The sequence below is a fragment of the Cynocephalus volans genome, chromosome 6 (assembly GCF_027409185.1).
Source record: "Cynocephalus volans isolate mCynVol1 chromosome 6, mCynVol1.pri, whole genome shotgun sequence".
Taxonomy (NCBI): Eukaryota; Metazoa; Chordata; class Mammalia; order Dermoptera; family Cynocephalidae; genus Cynocephalus; species Cynocephalus volans.
The window spans coordinates 87,586,789-87,605,944 of NC_084465.1; the positions used below are offsets into that span (position 1 = coordinate 87,586,789).

Genomic DNA, 19,156 nt, shown 5'->3' on the forward strand with positions numbered 1-19,156 from the left:
GGCCTCATCTAACTTGACCCTCAGCACAGCCCCATGAGGGAACACCTTTCCTCTTCCACAGATGGGGAAGCTCAGGCTCAGCAGGATTCCACCACTTACCTGAGACCTCACGGGAACTGTGGCACTGAGGTTGACACCCAGTCTTACCGCAGAGCCCACGTTCCTGTCCCTCTGCCATGCTGGTGGGCCCTCATCCCACAGCAACATCTCAGGGACAGGGTGGCACTGCTCCTGGGCATCCGTCACCAAAACCCCCCAATGCAGCCCATTTATCCAGGGACCAGGTCACAGAACACCCCCAAACTCTCCTGATATCTCTTGCCTCTCTCCCAACGACCACCAAAGCAGTAGGGGATCCCCTGCAAGTGTGTGACTTAGGACTGTGGGGGTTCCTCAGTTTCCTCAGGAGTTGGCACTCACCAAACTGGCCATCCAGTTTCACATATAACTCGATTACGCCGTAGGCAATGGTGGTGGCAGCTGGGATCTCCAGCACCACATTGGAGTCCTTGGTGACATTCCCATCCTCTGTCGCTGACACCTGTGGGCGAGAGTAACACTCCCACCTGTGTGCTCAGGAGCTCCCTGGCTTCCCTTGGCCTCCCCACTGTGTCCAGCCTCAAACATAGGAGATGCTGAGGAACTGTCCCTGGAACCAAGTGGGAAGTAGGAGCAGCCAGCAGAGGTCAGGGTTCAGGGCTTGTTGGTGTCATGACGTGTCACAGGTATTCCCACATACACAGCCAGCCTGATGGCACAAAGGCAAGATTCCAGAGTACGGGATACTGTGAAGTCAGGTCTACCGTGCTGAATAAGGATAACGAATACAATAAATAAGATCACGTCCCAGTTCCCTTCATCAAGGATTATGGAAACAACTTTGAAATCCTAATGAAAATCCAAAACAGTATCAAAACTTGACTGGGAGAACCTGGCTGAGAGGAGCCCCCATGCACGTCATTCCAGAATCCTGTGGAAAGTACACTGTGTGGATGAATGACACCAGGAAGAGGGATGTGGGGAGAGGCTGGAGGGAGCAGCAGGGACTAGCGCAGGACAGGCAGGACATGCCAGGAGGTGACAGCTCCCTCCCTCCCTCAGACACTCTCACAGACAGGGCCCCTGCCACAGTGCCCTATGGAGAGCAAGATGAGAATATACTTGTCGGCCGAACACTGGAGATCAGAAAACTTTTTTTGAGCCACTTGATCCTAGTCAGAGTGTGTTGCTTTTGGTCAAGAAATGGTGGCTGGGCTCCTGACTCCAGAGGGCTCTAGAACTGCAGGGGGTGGTGACCATCACAGACACATCTGCAGGGCCAGCCTAAGCTGCTGTCCAGCGTCCACCCTGCCCATCCTAGCAAGAGTGCCAGCTATAGACTACACCTACACCTCCTTCCAAACGCAAACTTCCTGGGTCCTCTAGAAAAAGCCAGAAGTTACCCCAAGAAGTAAATCTCTAAGAAAATATCACCACCAGGGCAAGCTGGAGGGGAAAGAGCTCAGGGCAGACGGCTGCCTATCCCACTGGCGTGTAGTACTGGCTCAGGGGTCAGCTTGACAAGGCTGTCTATAATTAAATCTGGAAGCATCTGTTTATGTATCTAAAGATAGACCTTTACCTGCCCTAACTCAATCCACGAAGGATCTGAGGCAACTAAATCCTAAATCCTAAAGTAATCATTCTGAGACCCCTGGCTCTGCAAGGTGCCAAGGACTCTCTTGTATTTGGCCTGACCAGTGCCCATTTAACCCATTTCCCTCTGGGGAAGCATCCCCCTCCCCCAGGGGAAAGTGTCGGGCCCTGGCCTTGGGTCTGCTTCAGGAATGGACACGACCTGGTGGGTCTGGTGAGAGCTCCTGGCCGGTCCTGGAGCACTCTCCCCTCTGGGGCTGCAGCAAACCGGATGAAAGCCTGGAGCTGCCAGCACCACAGGAGAGAGCCTATTTGAGAGGGAACCACCCTGTGAGGGACGGCAGCTCACAACATCCTGGGGTCCTGGATCCAGCCATGACTGAGGCCAAACTGCCCCAAACGTCTCAGTTACATGAGCCAATAAATTCTTGCTCACTTAAGCCAGTTTGATTGAGTTGGATTTCTGTTCACTCACTATAGAAAGAGTCCTGACTAATAAAGACACCACCCAAAGAGGCCCCTGACCGAGGTCTCCACGACTGGGACTAGAGCAGCTGCGTGGCCTTGGCCCCGCCCACCCCTGGACGCACACACCTGCACCGTCTTGGTCTGGATGCCCAGCATGCCCCCGCACCTCTCCTCCACCTGCACGTGCTCGGATATCACACACTTCTGCGTTGTCACGATCTTCTGTGTCAGGATGCACAGGACCTCACTCCTCCTCTCCAGCACCTGCTGAAGCACCAGGTTTTTCAGGTTTATTGTTCTGTAAAAGAAAAATGGTAGTGAGTGGCCTAGAGACTCAGGGGACACTGACGCCGGCCAAGCTTCTCCCCTTCCACAGCTGGCAGCTGAGGAGTGAGCAGGTGACAACCAGCTTCCTTGATTTCCTGGTGAGGGGAGGGAACAGGTCACCCGGAAAGGCATACACCAAACTGTCCCGAGGCCACCTCAGAGCTGCCAGGCCTCTGGGGGATAGGCTGGATGCCAGGGGGGACGGGGTTCTCAGTGTAACAGCAGTGCTGGTTGTCAAGGAGGAAGAAAAGGAAACCAGCCAGGAGGGGACTGCAGTCCACCTGCCTTGGACCGGGGAACTCCGCTTTGTTATTTAATCAGTGCTGTGGGACCACAGACGTCACAGCCATGGCCCAGGGAATGCAGGATCACTATGGGGAAATGGTGGCTGGCTTGCTTCTCACAGAGGAGAGGAGCAGGCTTAAAGTACAGTGGGGAGGAAGAAATTAGATCTGAACTAGAAAAGAACTTCTTAACCTGACTGGGAAAGATGTTCAATCTCTTAGAAGGGACTTTATGTCATTTTATATGGGGAAACTGAGGTGAGTCAGGCACGGCCTGCTGCATTCCCTGCCCGCTCTGTGCAGAGCAGCAGCCCCTTCACACTATCATGTCCTCAGGCCACTCCTCCAGACAGCATATTTCCACACAATATTTTTCTACCTTTTTTTTTTTTTAAAGATGACCAGTAAGGGGATCTTAACCCTTGACTTGGTGTTGTCAGCACGACGCTCTCCCAAGTGAGCTAACTGGCCATCCCTATATAGGGATCCGAACCCGTGGCCTTGGTGTTATCAGCACCACACTCTCCCGAGTGAGCCATGCCGGCCCTTCCACATGATATTTCTCTAGCTCATTCCTTTATTTGTTCATTGTCTGCCTCCTCCACCTAGAATATAAACGTCACAGAAGTAGGGACTGTGTCATCTTGCTTGTGAGTGTCTCAGGGCCAGGATTAGTGCCTAGTGCATAGGAAGGACGCAATAAATATTTTTGGAATAAATGAATAAGTAAAACTTGTGGGTTGTTTTTTCCTCTTTGTATTGGCTTTAATGCATGTGTAAATGTGCATGTGTGCATCCATGTGTGAAAGAGAGAAAACATGGAAGACGGAGGGAATGGAGGGGCAGCAGTCTGGTCTGAAGCATGGTATGTAGAGGCACACCTTCCTAAGAGATCGTGTTCTGGTCAAAAGACAAAAGCCACTGTATCCACTGGCCAGAACGTACATCCAAGCCAGCCCTTTCTAACGTTCTCTTCCTTCTATTGTGCAAAATTCCATCTTCTAGCAGATTCTTGAAAATCGATTTCCTCAATTATTGGTAAGGTATTGGCTCGTCCCCATTTGCAGACACACAACAGAAGTGGCCCTCCCGGCTACAACCCTGTAACTAATGGCAGAGGAACCACTGAAGGCTGCTTTTAAGAGCCTGATGTGACTCAGCTGGATTGGAAATCATTTCACTGCTATGTGCCTTAAACAGAATCCACTAAAATACTTGAGGCTGCTCTTAGCCAATGTTAAATCATTTGAAAAGGAAAAAACTCAGCCTAGACCACCCAAAACTCCATTGCCTAAAATGTCTACCTCCCTCCAGAACCCGCACCCCAAACACCAAAAGTGGGGGAACAGTCTATCACATGCATGTAACTTCCTTCTGCATCTGATGACAGGACAGTCCTGAGATGCTTGCTGGGCCCAGCCAAGCACCTTCAATGTGTCACCGCCCTCAGAAGGTCACTGCAGGGCAGCCCCACTGTAGGGCAGGGAACCGAAGCTTGCCAGGAACAGGGCCCATCTCCGAGGCTAAGATTCAGGTGACTGGGGAGAAGAGAGTCATACGGACATCACTCACAGAGGCAGAATGGGAAAGCCTCCACCGGCCTATGAAGCCAGGGCTGCAGGACAGGCAGGTGGCATCCACCCCAGCAATCTCACAGGCTGTCACGAGGACCGGGCACTTCCACTGGGATTCTGTTTCCCAGGACAGTACTGCCACCTTTTGGAAACCAAATGTTGGACAAATTGGATCATCAGTCAGAGGAGACCTCATGGACACAGAGGAAAAGCCAATTACTGGGGAAAATAGATTGTTCATTTGACTCTTTGCAAAGCAATCTCCGGAGGGAATTCTTCCCCATTTCCTCCCCTAGCCAGGCTTCAAACAGCCTCCGAAGAGGGCTGGGGCTCCCTGGGGACAGTGTCCTCAGGTGCAGACCCAGAACAGCTCCAGGAAGACGGACCCTGGCTCTGGCCCTCCTCGGAGCAGGAATCACCAAGCGACAGGGCTCCCCTGGGCCCACCAAGTGGGGAAACCAGCCATATTTCAATGTAATTTGTTTACTTCATAATTTTTTTTCAGCATATACCACACTTGAGAATACTTTATAAACTTATATATTTTATTGTATGCATTTCAAGTGGTCCATGGGTTTCTTCAGGCTGCTAACAGGGTTCATGAAACACATTTAAAGTTCTGGATCATGGGCTTCAGAGATGCAGAAACAAGAGGCTCAGAGAGGCCGAAGTCAGTAACCAAAGCAACACAGCTCAGAAGCCTGGGGGGGACTGCACAGCGTGCCGGCCCCAGCAGCCCCACAGGCTGTCTCCCTCCTCTGCTGAGGGCGCCCTCTGGCGGCAGTCGGAATTCCACCTTCATCTCTATTAACTCTTGCGTTGCTGTAACCATTTTCTACATGTAAATGTCTTGCCTGTCTAGCTAGACCAGTGGCTAGAGGCTGGAGGCTGGGAAGGGGGGTTCCCAAATCCTCTGGAAATCTTTTTCAGAATATCTGTGCCTGCCTGTCCTCCCTGAGCCCATGTCTACCTCCCGATGGCTGCAGCCATGTGCCCTTAGACAATTCTTCCCTAGTTGCCCTGATTTGCCTGATCTCTCCTGGGCCCTGGTAAGGACCCCTGAATGACATGGAAGGAGACACAAGAAACTATTAACAGTGGTTGCCTCTTGGGTGGAGAACTAGATGGCCAGGAGAGACTTTTCACCTTTTCTCTCTTGACCTTTTGATCTTTAAACATGTAAATATATTACCGATTCAAATTTTTTCTTTTAAAAAAAACCTGGACAGACTGTGAGCTCCTGAAGGACAGAGTACCTCGCTCCTCTTATTGGTGCCTAGCCCTGTGCTATCCACCCAATTGGTGGATAAATGAATAATTTATCACATAGAGCCTTAAGGGCAGAAAATAAGCAGCCTGATGTTCTGCATCTGCCTCATACGTACGTCTAAGGGCAGCCTCCAACAGGCCAAGGTGCCTGTCTCCTCCTGGGGGACGGCAACATGACAGCAAGAACAGGAGCACCCAGAACTGCGAGGTGTAAGCATCTGTAAAGGGCCAGACCCAGAAAAACACGTCTGGGGGCAAGTGAAGCGGAGCACACACGACATGGGGCAGAGGAGCTCCCCTTCCTCGCCCCACTCTGCTGTGAGATCATCCTTCATCCTGCAGACCTGGCAGGTCTGTGTAATGCAAACACCTGGAGTCGTTCCCAGCTTTATCTCCCACTAGCTGAGTCACTACCTCCAATCCCTTGCCTCATTTACCACATCTGCAAAATGAGAATGTGCTGTGAGGACTCTGTTCAGCGAAGTCTTGCGTGACCCATACTGTACCCAGCACATGGCAGGTGTCTGTGTTTCTTTCCTTCCCCTGTTGGCAGAGAAGCCCAGGCAAGATCCCCCTCCAGCCTGGTTAAAAACATGACCACAATTTTCAGGATGCCTCATGAGGTGAGCCCTCAGTCAAGGAGTAAACCCTCAAAGCAATTAGGAAAACAGCTTCATGCATACAGGACAGGAGTTGGCAGGAGAGGAGACCAGGTGGGAGCCGCTGAGAAGCAGCAGGCAGTGAGGGCTGAGGGAAGCGTGGCTCAGACCATGGTCCTGCTGGGGACCAGGCCAGAGCAGGAACAGAGGGTCCAGCTCCTGAGGTCTCCATCAGCCCCCCAAGCCCAGCCCTAATGAAGAGGCCTCCTCCCCCAGGCAGAATCCTTAATTTCCATTTCTTCTACATCTAAGGTTTTCAAAAGCCAAAACGCAAACTCACAAAGTAGACACCCAGAGAAGACTTTTAAAACTCTGACAATATCCAGGAGGGAAGCAGCTTTCTTTTCCAAAGCATAATGGCAGTCCCGGATCCCTGCTGTAGAGACGGGGAGGACACACTTTCTCATGCAGACCACACACCTTAACTCTCATTCATTCATCTCCACAAATAGCTGAGTCCTGCTGTGCTCCAGGCACTGGGCCAGATGCTAGATTCCCAGTGAACAAGACCAAGGTGGTTACTGTTGGCAGGATCTTCTCATGTACTAACCCTTGATAATTGACATGTCCTAGAGGAACAGTTTCTGAGGGAGTTCTCCAAAACTAGGTTCTCCAAAAACTAGGGTATGTCATGACACAGTAGGAGCTTTTCTTGAGTCTGCTATGGAGAAATTATAAAACTAGAAGGGACCCAGGAGATTATCTAGCTCTGGAGTGGAAAACCAGTTGCCTCTTGAGTATCACCTCTGATCACTCCATCAGTGATTGCTGCCTTTCTGTAGGGAATTCTGAGTCTAGACTGGGGGCAGCAAGGAGCAAGAATGCTGTGATTAATTGGAGATGTCTGCATGGGCGTGGGAGGGGAATGGTCCTGATCACCCAGATCCAATCCAATGTCTCTGCTCATTAATGGGAGAATGTACCCCATGGAGGTTACAGACTTTTCTGACCACATGGCACATGAGTGGCAGAGCCAAAATCAGGACAGACGTCTTCTGACTCTTAGACTAGTGCTGTGCTCATTACACTATTCTAAAAACCAACAGCAAGAGGCAAAGGGGCAAATGCACCCTGAAGAAGCCAAGCAATGTTGCCAGAGTTGGCTTCAACATCTTGCTAGGAGCACAGATGGAGGCATTTAAAAGAGCCAAAAGATGGTGGCCAGGCTGCTACTGCAAGGACATTAAGCAAGAATTACTAACCCACAGAAATGGAGATATATATTGATGACGAAGGCTTTAGTAATTCAGGTATGTCTCCCAAAGCATTTTGATTTATTGGCTAAAGCTGTAGTTAAAAGGAAAGCAAATGTGCATTCACAGACCAGCCCTAGAGTAGAAAAATTAGGCTTATGGACATGGCTTTCCCCTTCTAACAATTCATTAAGCACAAAAGTCTGCTTCTCTTTTGATAACCAACTTCCTCCAGTCTATAGAAGTGGCAAATTACCCTGCCCTAGCTGGTGACTAGAGTTTAATTTCAGTAACTGCCTCCTAAAATCCGGGAACGCAGATGCCCTGGTCCAGTTCATCCGCTCCTGTCGCCCTTTTGCGGTCTGCAGGATCCTGACAGCCGGTGGGCGGGGGAGTGGCACGCCCTTCTACACCACGTGGGGGCACCATGGCCGCCATCCTAGTTTTGTTCAGGTGTTTGGGGACATTGTACTGGCAGGGGGGAGGGGAGATGAGCTGTAACTGGTCTGTCAGCCAGTCCTGGACACTCCATTGTTCTTATCAGGGATTAGGGGGCAATTCTGGCCATTGAGACCTGAGTCTGTTGGGGCTGCCCAGGTTTTTCTCCCTCTTAAAAAGAAGTACAAGGAAGAGACCACTTTTCTGCCTGTGGACCTTGTCTGCAATGCAACCACTTGGGGACCAAGAGAACTGTGGCTGCAGGGAAGAGCAGCAAGTGGAGCCGCTGAACCAACCATCGCCATGAACCGCTGGCTTCACTGGGACTCGCCCTACCCGGGATGCTTTTCCATGCGACGTACTAAATGTTCTTTGCAACTAAAGATGCTTTAACTGGTCCGTGATGTTACTGTCATCTTCTATCCACAGCGGGACAGGACCACTCAAGCGATGACCCAAAGGCGCTGGGCTGACACAGGCGAATGAGAAGCAGCGTGGCAGTGCCCAACCCCCAACCTGAAGGCCTGGCCATCTTCCCTCCCCCTCCCCGGCCTGCCAGGGCCCAGCATACAGAAGACACTTCATGGGGGCTTGGTTGTCAATGAACAGGCAGCTTTCCTGCTCAGTCCCCTGTGAGAGCTGCCCAGAGACTGGCTTTTGGAAACCAAAGCAGACACCCACTGGGTTCTCAGGCACCAACGTACAATCTCCATTTGAACAGGAAAGAAACCTCCCACACATCAGAGAAGCTCCACCTGGAGCCGGGCAGGAAATCTCTAGAAACCTCAACTACTGTGTCCTGGAGACTCCACTTCCCCATAGAATGAGGAAGGCCCTGCTCTCTCTCTCTCTCACTTGGCTGTGATGAAGATGACTTCAGGATTGTAAACTGCTGGAAAAATCAAGATTGCGGCATTATACTAAGTGCACATTATTACCAAAGGGACCAAGCCACCCCCACACACAACTGCTGCACTTCAAACCACATGATAGCCTCTAACACCTTATCTTACTCACATACAACCCAGGAAGAGAGAACAGAAAAACACTGGGCAATTATAGACATTCAACCTTTTAGACAGAGTAATTAATTAACGGCCACCAGTCGCTGAGATGCAGCAAGCCTAAAAGATGATAAACCAAACAAGGCTGATGCAGAGAGGCGAATTCACGCAGAAGCCCTCAGGACACTTCTATTCTCTTCCCAAGCTCTGTGCATAGCAGCTGGATTGGAAAAATTGTGTTTTGTGGACCCGGCCTTAAATCCTGAGTCCAGGCAAACTAATTAGTTTCTGCATTTCAGGCTCCTCAGATGTAATATGAAGATAAACCCATTATCCTTGCAACCAAGCAGTGCTTAGTACACTGCAGGCACCATGCCAGGCCCCACGGCAGACATGGGAGGCGCTGGAGGAGGGACCAGGCACAGAGCAGGCGGTCACAACCTCCTTCCCCACAGTGCGGTTAGTACCCCAGCAGCAGAACCATGGGGTGATGTGACTCCTGAAGGAAGTGGGCTCTCATCAGGCACAAAGTGTAATTAGGAACTGTCTGGCTGAAGCAGAGGGAGTGAGTCTGCGGGCAGGAGGAGGGAAGGAGCTTCAGATGGGGCGTGGAGGTGCAGAAGAGCCGGGAGCGTTCACCCCAGTACTGCATGCATTAAGCTCAGGGGACTGGCCTGCAGACTGGGGGGCACCGTGGGAGGTGAGGCTGCTGGGGAGTGAAAGCAGGGCTTCCTCGAACAGAGGATCGAGTGGGCGTCCTCCTGGGACAGGGGAGAGCCAGAAGGGCATAGGCCAGGCAGCAACTGGTCTGGTCCGATTGGCTGCCGAGCAGAGAATCCACTGGAAGGGGTGAGATGGGTGCAGATGAGGGGTGGCTGGTGGAGGCCTGCACCAGGGAAGTGGTCATGAGGCTGGGGTAAGGGGAACAGGTAAGACCCATATTTAAGAGGTAGAGTCACCTGGTGAGAGACCAGGTGTAGCAGACAGGGCCAGGAAGGAGCCATGTCTGAAACCCAGACTCTTGGCTGAGATTTCTGGCCTTGCCAACCAGCTCCTGGGAGGATGCAGAGAGGAGATGAGAACTCAGTGATAGGTTGAGCCCTGTGTCAGACACTGTATGGAAAGCCCAGGTGGCATAAAGGTCTGCTCACCTGAATTCTAACTCCTCATTCATTCAAGCCAACCCATAGCTCATCAGTTCTAAGACACAAATTTTTCCCCACATTTTAACATCTCTGAAGTCTGGATTTTTAAAATGGATGTGTGGCATGGTTTAATTGGTGGTGTTCTTTCTTAGTGATACATAAAATAACGGTGCATCTTACAGTGGATGACACCTTGGATTTGATGAAATACGATAATGTCTATCAATCTTAGAAGAAAAGGGTACTTGGATGTCTCTTTTTAGAACTTAAATTCTACCTACTTCCAAAACAGCTAAAGTAGTCTCCAAAAGCAAAGCTCATAGGACAGGATGATTTCTGTAAAAAGACAAAAACCACTCCTGGAACAAGTATTGGAAAGAGTCCCCAGAACACTCCCCTCCAGCACAGGCCGAGTTTACATTGTGAGAAGAAACAACAGAGGGTCAGACAACTTTCCAGGGGCTCACAGGGTTTCAGGGGCTGACAACTAAAATCAAAACCAGGCAACAGAATAATCTGGAAAAAGGTGATAATAGATTGATCTGATTTCAAATAACACAGAGATAGGTGTGGCCTGGCAGTCTCACGAAAGACATGTTTTAAAAAAAGTGAATTTGGTGGGGGCTTGACAGCTTCATAGCTGTGCTTCCCATAAAGAATATGGTGACTGAGACAAGGCCCATTAAGGTCTTTACCAGTATTGGACACAGGCTCCATACATCTTTATTTAAGAATCAAATAAGCATCTCCTGCTCCAAACAAAACATATACAAAGAAAAAAAAAAGTCTGTGTGCTTTCTAGACTTTTCTGGGGAACAGGCAGATGTCTGGGTCAGCACTCATTTTGGGAGAACACAGGCCGCTGTCACGTGCAAGCAGCAGAGCCCCTGCGACTTTCATGGAAGGTGGTCAGGCACTCCCCACAGAGCTCAGAGTGGAGACTGCTGGGGTGTCTGTCTCCTCCATGGAGGAAGCAAGCGAGAGCTGGAAGAGGTGAGCGTCGGGAATGTCCCTGTCACATCGTCTCACTTCCGTAACCCTGCGTCCCCCTGGCCCGCTCACGGCATGCTAAGACACACCTTTCCTACAAGAGCACTGACCTGTCCCAGGGTTGGAAACCAGGCCCTATACCACAGGAAGTGTTGACACTAATCGCTACAGTTTGTCAGAACGTGCCACATGCCAGGCTACTCTATGTGATCTGTTTATATTCACTCATTTAATCTCACAGAAACACTAATCTCATTTTGCTAATGAAATCCTGGGCAATGAAGGCAGAAAAAGATGGCTCCTCTGTCTTGGTTTAAAGAAAAAGATCTTCTGTTAAGCTGGGTGGGAGGTAGTATATTAGTATTTATTATATTATTCCTTAGACCTTCTATATGTTTCCATGACCGATTATTTTAACTTAAGAAAATCAACCTTAAGTTTAGCACCTGCAGTATCTCTACCCACCAGAGCCAAGAGAAAAGCTTGACAAGGCACTGTCGGCCTCCCCTGGTTTATTCTCACTCCCTGAAGGCAGTCCCTAAAGGAGAAACAAAGCAGAGGACCAGATTCAAGAAACTCCTGTTCTCCAAGTACATGAGGACAGAAGTCTCCAAATTGTTAGGCACAACTTGGAGACTCTGCTTATTAAAAAATAACGACACCAGCGCTATTAAAAACATGAAGACAAATGGGCTATTTTCACACCCTCTGTTGGCCTCAGGGAAACTGATCAAGGAGAAAAGCCCAGTTCAAACTGTTTTTTGGGGTTTTTTTTCCCAGGAAAGACATGGGCTCTTGAATCCTTCCCCTTGAAAACCTCCTAAGTAAAATAAGAGTAAATGACATATTGAAATAGTACTCATGAGAGTGACAGCAACACTTTTAAAGAGGTCATGTAAGTGCCATCATGAAGAATGGCACTTAAAAATGTGTAAAGCTTGTAGAATTTGAGAGTATTTAGATATAACAGATCCTTGAGTATAATTTTAAAATATTTTAAATAATGGTGAAGGTTTTTCACTGCCACATCATTGCTTTCATGATGTATTAGTATTGTATAATTTATTCAATTTGGAATTCTTAATGAGGAACCCAACTTCTAATTACCATGTATACACACAAAAATGTAATTTACCAAAATTCACTGTACAATACCATGAAGAATAAAAGTGGGAAATTCCTTTATAGTAACACCCATTTCAATCCCCAGTTAGCCAGCAGAGCACAAAATGGCACCATTTCTGGAAAACAGGTGGAACCAAGGCCCAGAACTCAAGGGGAAACAGCTGGTATGTTCGCTCCGAAGCCGAGTCACTTCTAGACATTTGGCCAGGAGAACACCTTCCAAGATCATCTAGCCCAGCTATCTCACCCACAGCTGGGAAAACTGAGGCCAACCGCAGAAGACACTTCCCGAGTCTACGTAAGTTATTTACCAGAAATAAAGTTCCCCAGACCCTAGGAGATTAGAAGCAATAAATCAGTAGCAGAAGTGGGTGGGGTGTGGCTTTTATACTCAAGACAGTGGCAAATGTCAGCTGGCAATGGGAGAGAAGGCAGAAAAAATAGAGTTTATTACAGAAAAATACTGGATGTTAAGCCTAAAACATGAATCTGAGTCATTACGAACGAGTCTCAATAAATTTGTTATCCTCCATTTAAAAAAAACAGGGAAGTATGTGATATATCTTAGAGTGGTTTCCATCAAGAATGTTTAAGATAAACATAGTGATCTCATTAAAAGGGTCAGCTCCAGGGATCTGGAAGGCTAATTCCTGTGGAATGCTTTCGTGCCAACGATGCTAGATAAATGTTACATAATACACATGCTTGTTTTCAGGGACAGATGAAGTTTGTTTTTAAGATGTGCACACATTTCACAGAAAATAAAGCTAGTACTCTGATTTCTGAGGGTTAAAATAACTTGAGTAGAGATGACAACTTATCTAAATGACCTAAATAAAAGTGACAAATTGCAAATAAGTCCTCAGGAATTCAAGCATCTCTAATCACCACTCCCAAGTCCACACATGTATCAGCAGCGCCTTATCCATCCCGATGATACTATAGGAATACAAAGACAGGCAGACGATGTGGATAAGAATTTATTACTCCAGCATGAAGTAAAAGGAATGTTAGCTTTACTGATCTCCATCCCAGGATGGGAATAGTCTTACCTCCCTTCCCCCCTGTCACCCACCCTTACCTCTTACCAACATAACAAGGGAGGGGTACTTCTGGGAGAAGACACCTCTTCCATTTCTAGGCCTTACATTTCTTCTTTATCATATTCTTGGTGTCACCCCTCCCCAGGCCATCCCTTCTCCCATCATCTCTATGACTAGTAGGATTCCTCAAGGGTCTTCCAAGGTGACGTTATCCCTGTGTCCAGGCACTCTAGGTGAGCAGGCCTAGCTATTCACACTTGCTGGCTCAGGACAGTGCATAGGAGAGTACTTCAAAAAGATCATGGAAACATAGAATTAAACTATAATGCAAATCTTTCTATGAGCTTTTTCAAGTACCCTCGTATTCTACAGTGACCCACCAGGTATCCTCACTGGGGACTCAGATTCATGCCTCTGCCTCACATTCCATGCTATCATTTGAACTATGTTTACCTCCACCAGGTTCTTTTCTTTGAAAACACCCCAAGCATGATTCAGAGGAAAGAACAGAAGCTTTGGAGCCAGAAAATCCCGGGTCGAATCCCAGGTCCAGCACTGAAATTGAGCTCTGTGCCTGGCAACAAGTTATTTCTCCTTCCTGAGCCTTAGTGCCTTCAAGTGAAGAAGGGGACAGCTGTGCAGAGAAGGTGAGACGATGTATGTAACGTGCCCGGCACATAGTAGGTGCCCTGCGGATGCTGGTTTCCCTCCCCTCCCTGTCTCCCTGCCCCTCCACTTATAAGTGCTGGCTCTAGCTTCTGTCTCTCCAGAACGTTTTCTCCACCTCCACTCACCGGCCCCGCCCCACATGCTTCCTGTTGGCAATCTTCTGCACCTGAATCATGAAGAGTGTTTAAAAAACCTATATCGGGAAACATGCTTATAGAGCATTGCCAGACTTTGGTTCTTGAAATAGAAATAACAAGACTGTAAAACAGGGCTGAGCTACAGAGAGCTGTGTGAAGGATGAGGGCTCAGCGAAGAGGCCCAGGACTCCCCCAGCCTTTCTGTTTCCTTTCCCCAGTAGGAAGTGTCACCCAGATTTAGCAAATGAAAATACAGAACACCCAGGTAAATTTTAATTTCAGATAGACACCAAATACTCTTCTAGGATGTCCCGGTTTTGCAGTAAAGAAAATACCTCTCAAACAAAGAAAAGCAGTAGTGAAAGGAAAAAAAGGATCATGACTGTCAGAGAAAGAGGTGGCTGTCCCTTCTACCTGGCACCACCAGAGAGAGCTTAAAGTTCTCTGACCAAAAGGGAACTCCTGGTGGAGTCATGACTCTGTGTAGTCATGGAGTCCTACAAAGTGACAGGAGGCAGCAGTCAAATACACGGCCATGGTCTTTCAACTCCTTAAAGCCTGGGAGGTTACTGGAGAGGTGCGTGCGTTCTGAAGACCACAGCTGCCTGGGCGTCCTCAATGACCACATGAAATCCACCCGCCAAATGCTTAACATGCAAATTCTATGGTAATTTTTTTTTTTTTTTTTTGTCTTTTTCTTGACCGGTACTCAGCCAGTGAGTGCACCGGCCAATGAACCCGCAGTGGGAGCGTTACTGCACTCCCAGCGCCGCACTCTCCCGAGTGCGTCACGGGCTCGGCCCTAAATTTTATGGTAATTTTTATTCACTAAATTTTTAAAACATTATTTCATGCAATGAGCATGTATTGTATATTTCATACAATGCTAAGAATGTTGGAATTTGAACTTCCTGTTTTCAAAGAAAAAAGTGTGATACACTTCCACAGGAAAATGCACATATGTTACTGTACAAACGGAAATATCATCTCCATTGAATTACCACAATAACTTTTCAGTGACATGCTCTGCTCCTGCCCATCCAATCTCTTCTCAACCCAGCAGCCAGAATGATCCTTCTGGAAAGTAAGTCAGGTCATGTCATTCTCCTGCTCAGAATCCTCCACCAGCTTCCCATCTCACCCCGAGTGAGAGTTAAAGTCTTTCCAATGGCCTTCAAGGTCTTGCTTTTTCCTGGCTCACTCGGCTCTGGCCACACCGGCCACTGCCCACAACATCCTTGCCTGGGATGTCCCTGTCCCCCTTCCCTCCCCTCCTCCAGGTCTTTGCTCTTACACCTACTTCTCCGCATTGCCTTCTCTGGCTACGCTTTTTAATATCATAGCCGCCATTCACAGCACATGCTATCCCCACTCCCTGCTCCATCTGTCTCCACACCACTGATCCCCACGAGCTGCTGTACTTTTTACTTTAGTTGTATCTTTTGTGTCTCCCCACTAGAAAGTAGCAGAAATGTTGGCATTTTGCCTACTGCAGCATACCCAGCAGGTAAAACGGTACACAGCACATCATATGCCCTCAATAAAATTATTTACTGAACGTTGAATAAGTGCAAGGCAAAAATAATGATGATCTATATGGGTAAAATGTATTTACTGAAGGCCAAACAATGAATAAACATGGGGTTTTCTTCAAGATGCCAAAGTTGAAAAACAGCTCTTCCCCCAATGCCCCCCACCTGCTTTCTTCTTTTCCTCATTGGAAAACGATAAAGAGCCGGGGGTGGGGGGGGGGTTGCTTTTCCCATTTCTGATATTAATATTAAAAAATGCAGGACAAAGCAGTTTTACTGTTGGCATTTTATAAATCAAATGATTGAGCAAAGTGCATATTTGCATGAAGTAACATCATTTCAAGGTGCTTCCCAAATCACTCCCCTCAGGCTAAGAACAATCAAGAAATACCAAACTAAAGAATGTGCTCCTCGGGGAGTTTCCACACAACTGGCATTCCATAAACAACGGTGCTTGACTGGCAAAGTCCACATCTGTAACCCTTTTAACAAAGGTCCAACTGAACAACCTTGAAATGTGAGCTGTGTCAAAATCCAAAACGCCCAGCAGAATTCTGCTTACCTCTCGGCGGAGTCTGCAATGAGCTGCTGCAAGTCCACCTCCTGCTTCCTCAGGGTTCCGAATGAAGACTGACTCTCCACCAGGCTTTTGCCGCCAGCACTGAGCTTGACCTTTGCCAGCACTGTCTCCAGGGTCCCGCTCACATGGTTTGCAAACTTGCCTTCATATTTCACAAAGTCCGACTCCACGACCACTGAAATGAATGAGACAAGCAGGGGATTCTAATGACAACAAGGCCACCTCTGTTGTCTCAGGTCACAGCTTCCCAGTGCTGTGCAGACCCTCAGGAAACACAAAGCTGGCCCTTGGAGGGAAGCCGCAGCCACACTCTGTGTGGGTGTGAAAGAAACCCGAGCAGCACCCCTGGGCACTGACCGGGAGCATGCTGCCAGCTACGGCCCAGCTCCACCGGTGCTTTTCTGTCTTGTCATTTACAATGCCAATATTATAGCAAAGTGCATAGAAAGTATCTGTACAGTTTAATAAATAACTGTAAAGTGCACATCTGTTGAATCATTATCCAGATGAAGAAATTGTGGAATTTCTGTTGATTTTTTAATTTTCTCCTTCATCTCTTTCTGTATTTTACAAATACTGTAATAACACATCTGGCTCCATTTTTGATGTCTGATCACTAACAGCTTTCAAGCCCTCTGGTCCCCCTTCTCTTTCTGTTGCACATCTGGGCAAGCTGACAAGAGGGCCCAGCCACTCCATCCATTGGTACCAGTGAGAGCTCAAACCACATGAGCCCCAGCCCACATGCAAGGACCATCACCCCAGCTCCACTCACTAATTACAATAAAAGCTGAGCCCATCTCCTTACCTCCCACTCTGTAGCCATTTTTGGACCAGCTTGGAGGCCTGCCCTGCTCTCCCCAGAAGCATCATTATATGAGTGATAAAGCTTTTCACACCCTTTTGATGGTTATGTAGCACGTCTCAACACCGAACAAAATTCTGAATAAAGGATTGATCCCACTTATGTTGAATGGCCACAATATCTACAGGGGCCTGTCTTACTTTTATACCAAAATTGCAATATTATTTTTAAAAGATTAAGCTATAACTTTTCATGTAAGGCATGCAGAATTATGTTCATTTTAAGAAGGGATATGTATCTAAGACAGCAGACAATGAAACAGGAAAATTCATCATGAGGTATCTAGATTCAAGACAACATGTGTCTAAAAGAAGAATCATCTTCTGCTCTGGGACTATTTGCAGAATACACCCCAAAAAACATACCTGGACTCAGAAATTGGTCTTCTGTGAGTACATCTCCAAGGTTGATGGATAAAAACTGGTACTTGGGTCTCTGCCAGCACCAGAATCTATTCCTTTTGGTCACCAGACTTAGAAGGTGTAACTTATCAGAGTCATTCAAATTTGATACCGAAATCAGATTACTGTTAGCATCAACTTCTCTAAGAAAATTCCTTGTTGCTTTGGCAAACATTTTGAAAGCTCCAGATTACCTGAAAAAAATAAGGTTAACCTAAAATCAAATAAGTTATTACTTTGTGACTTTTTTCCTAAAATTATTGTATTTCTCCCTAGTCTCAACAATTCACATCAAAGAATATCTTCTCCCTAGGAAACCGTCTAGTTTGAGTTCAGTTGAAGATGAAGTAATAAAATTGAGATCTTGGAAGATAATTGTGTACCAGTCAGGATAGGCTAGGTTATGCTTCAGAAACAATCAACCCCCAAATCTTAGTGGCTTGTAACAATAAAGGTTTATTTGTTGCTCACACTACATGTCCCACACAAGGGGACAGGAGAGCTTTGTTTATTATAGTCATTTAGGGATCCAGACTGAAGGGGAAGCCGCCAACTCGAACACTGTCAGTCATCCTCCAACAGAAGAGTTATGGAAGCTCTCACAGTAGCAATTAAATGCTCTGGCCCAAAAGTGCCACATGGTATGTTCACTTAAAACATGTCAGAACTAGTCACATGGCCTCACCAACCATAAGGTCAGGAACTACAATCCTATCAAGAATATGGAAGGCGGAGAGTTGAGAAGATTTGTTGAACGACATCCTGACTACCCCAACAGGTAGCTTACTTATGACTGCTTCTTTGAAGGGTCAAATCTGCTTTTTCTCTACACTGTGTGGTCTCTCCTATTCAAAAATGGAAAGTAACTAGCTTGTTAAACTCAGAAATGAAGACACCACCACAGTTCTGCTGGAGAGAAAAAGAAGAAAGAGACATGTTGGAAGATATAAAAGAAAAGTACTGCATTAAATGGAAGAGGTATAGATTATTTCATAAATGCTGTTAGAACAACAGGCTAATCATTTGGAAAAAATAAAGTTTGATTCCTCTCACACACCATAGCCAGGAACAAATTCTCAATGGATTAGAGTTTTCTTTGAGGAAAAATGAAACCATAAAAATACTAGAAAAAATACAGGTAAATATTTGTACAATCATAAGAAGAGAAGTGCCTTTAGAAAAAGAAATGGCAAACTGAGAAAATACTCATAATATTTATGACAAAGAACAAGAGTGTTTAATATACAAAAATACTTTAAAAATATTTGAGTAGAAACATGAGCAATGGTTATAAATAATTCACAATACATAAATTGCACAAAGCCAAATACACACATATACATGTACATGTACATATATACATGCACACACATATACATACAAGTATATAATAAAAAAAACACAAAAAAGCACAAATTGAAATAACATTTTTAAAAACTATCCACAAGGGTTAAAAGATCTAATGGTCAGAACTGCTTTTTATTTGTATCCTCATCCTAGTGTTTGGCAGAGTCACAGGTCACACAGCTCTCCTAGAATTTAAGAGCTGGCTCGAGGCCCGCCTGGGGACCCAGGGCATGGAAAAGGATACCAGTCCCCCCCCCCACACACAACCAGGCACACCGCACCAGTGCCTGGGGACCCACCCAGGGACCAGAGGCATGGAGAAGGGAACCAGACACACCCCACAACCAGGCACACTGCCAGCCTCAAGGAGCATGCCAAAAACATCACCCCTATAGGGGTGGCCCACCACAGCCACCACAATAACCATGGCTGCTGCGAAAGTGGCTAGACACCACAACCACCACGCAGATG

The 19,156-nt window shown here is 47.2% G+C and overlaps 1 protein-coding gene across 1 annotated transcript in view; it reads right to left on the bottom strand.

Moving 5' to 3' along the window:
* Nucleotides 1-17,513, bottom strand: part of GSDME (gasdermin E) — a 33,979-nt gene extending 16,466 nt beyond the window's left edge. Inside the window, exons 1-4 of the mRNA XM_063100860.1 lie at nt 17,303-17,513; nt 16,055-16,247; nt 2,230-2,401; nt 421-541 (exon numbers count right to left, since the gene is read on the bottom strand). Coding sequence (XP_062956930.1) covers nt 421-541; nt 2,230-2,401; nt 16,055-16,247; nt 17,303-17,513 — 697 coding nt within the window. The remainder of the gene's footprint in view (nt 1-420; nt 542-2,229; nt 2,402-16,054; nt 16,248-17,302) is intronic.
* Between the last annotated feature and the right edge of the window lie 1,643 nt (nt 17,514-19,156).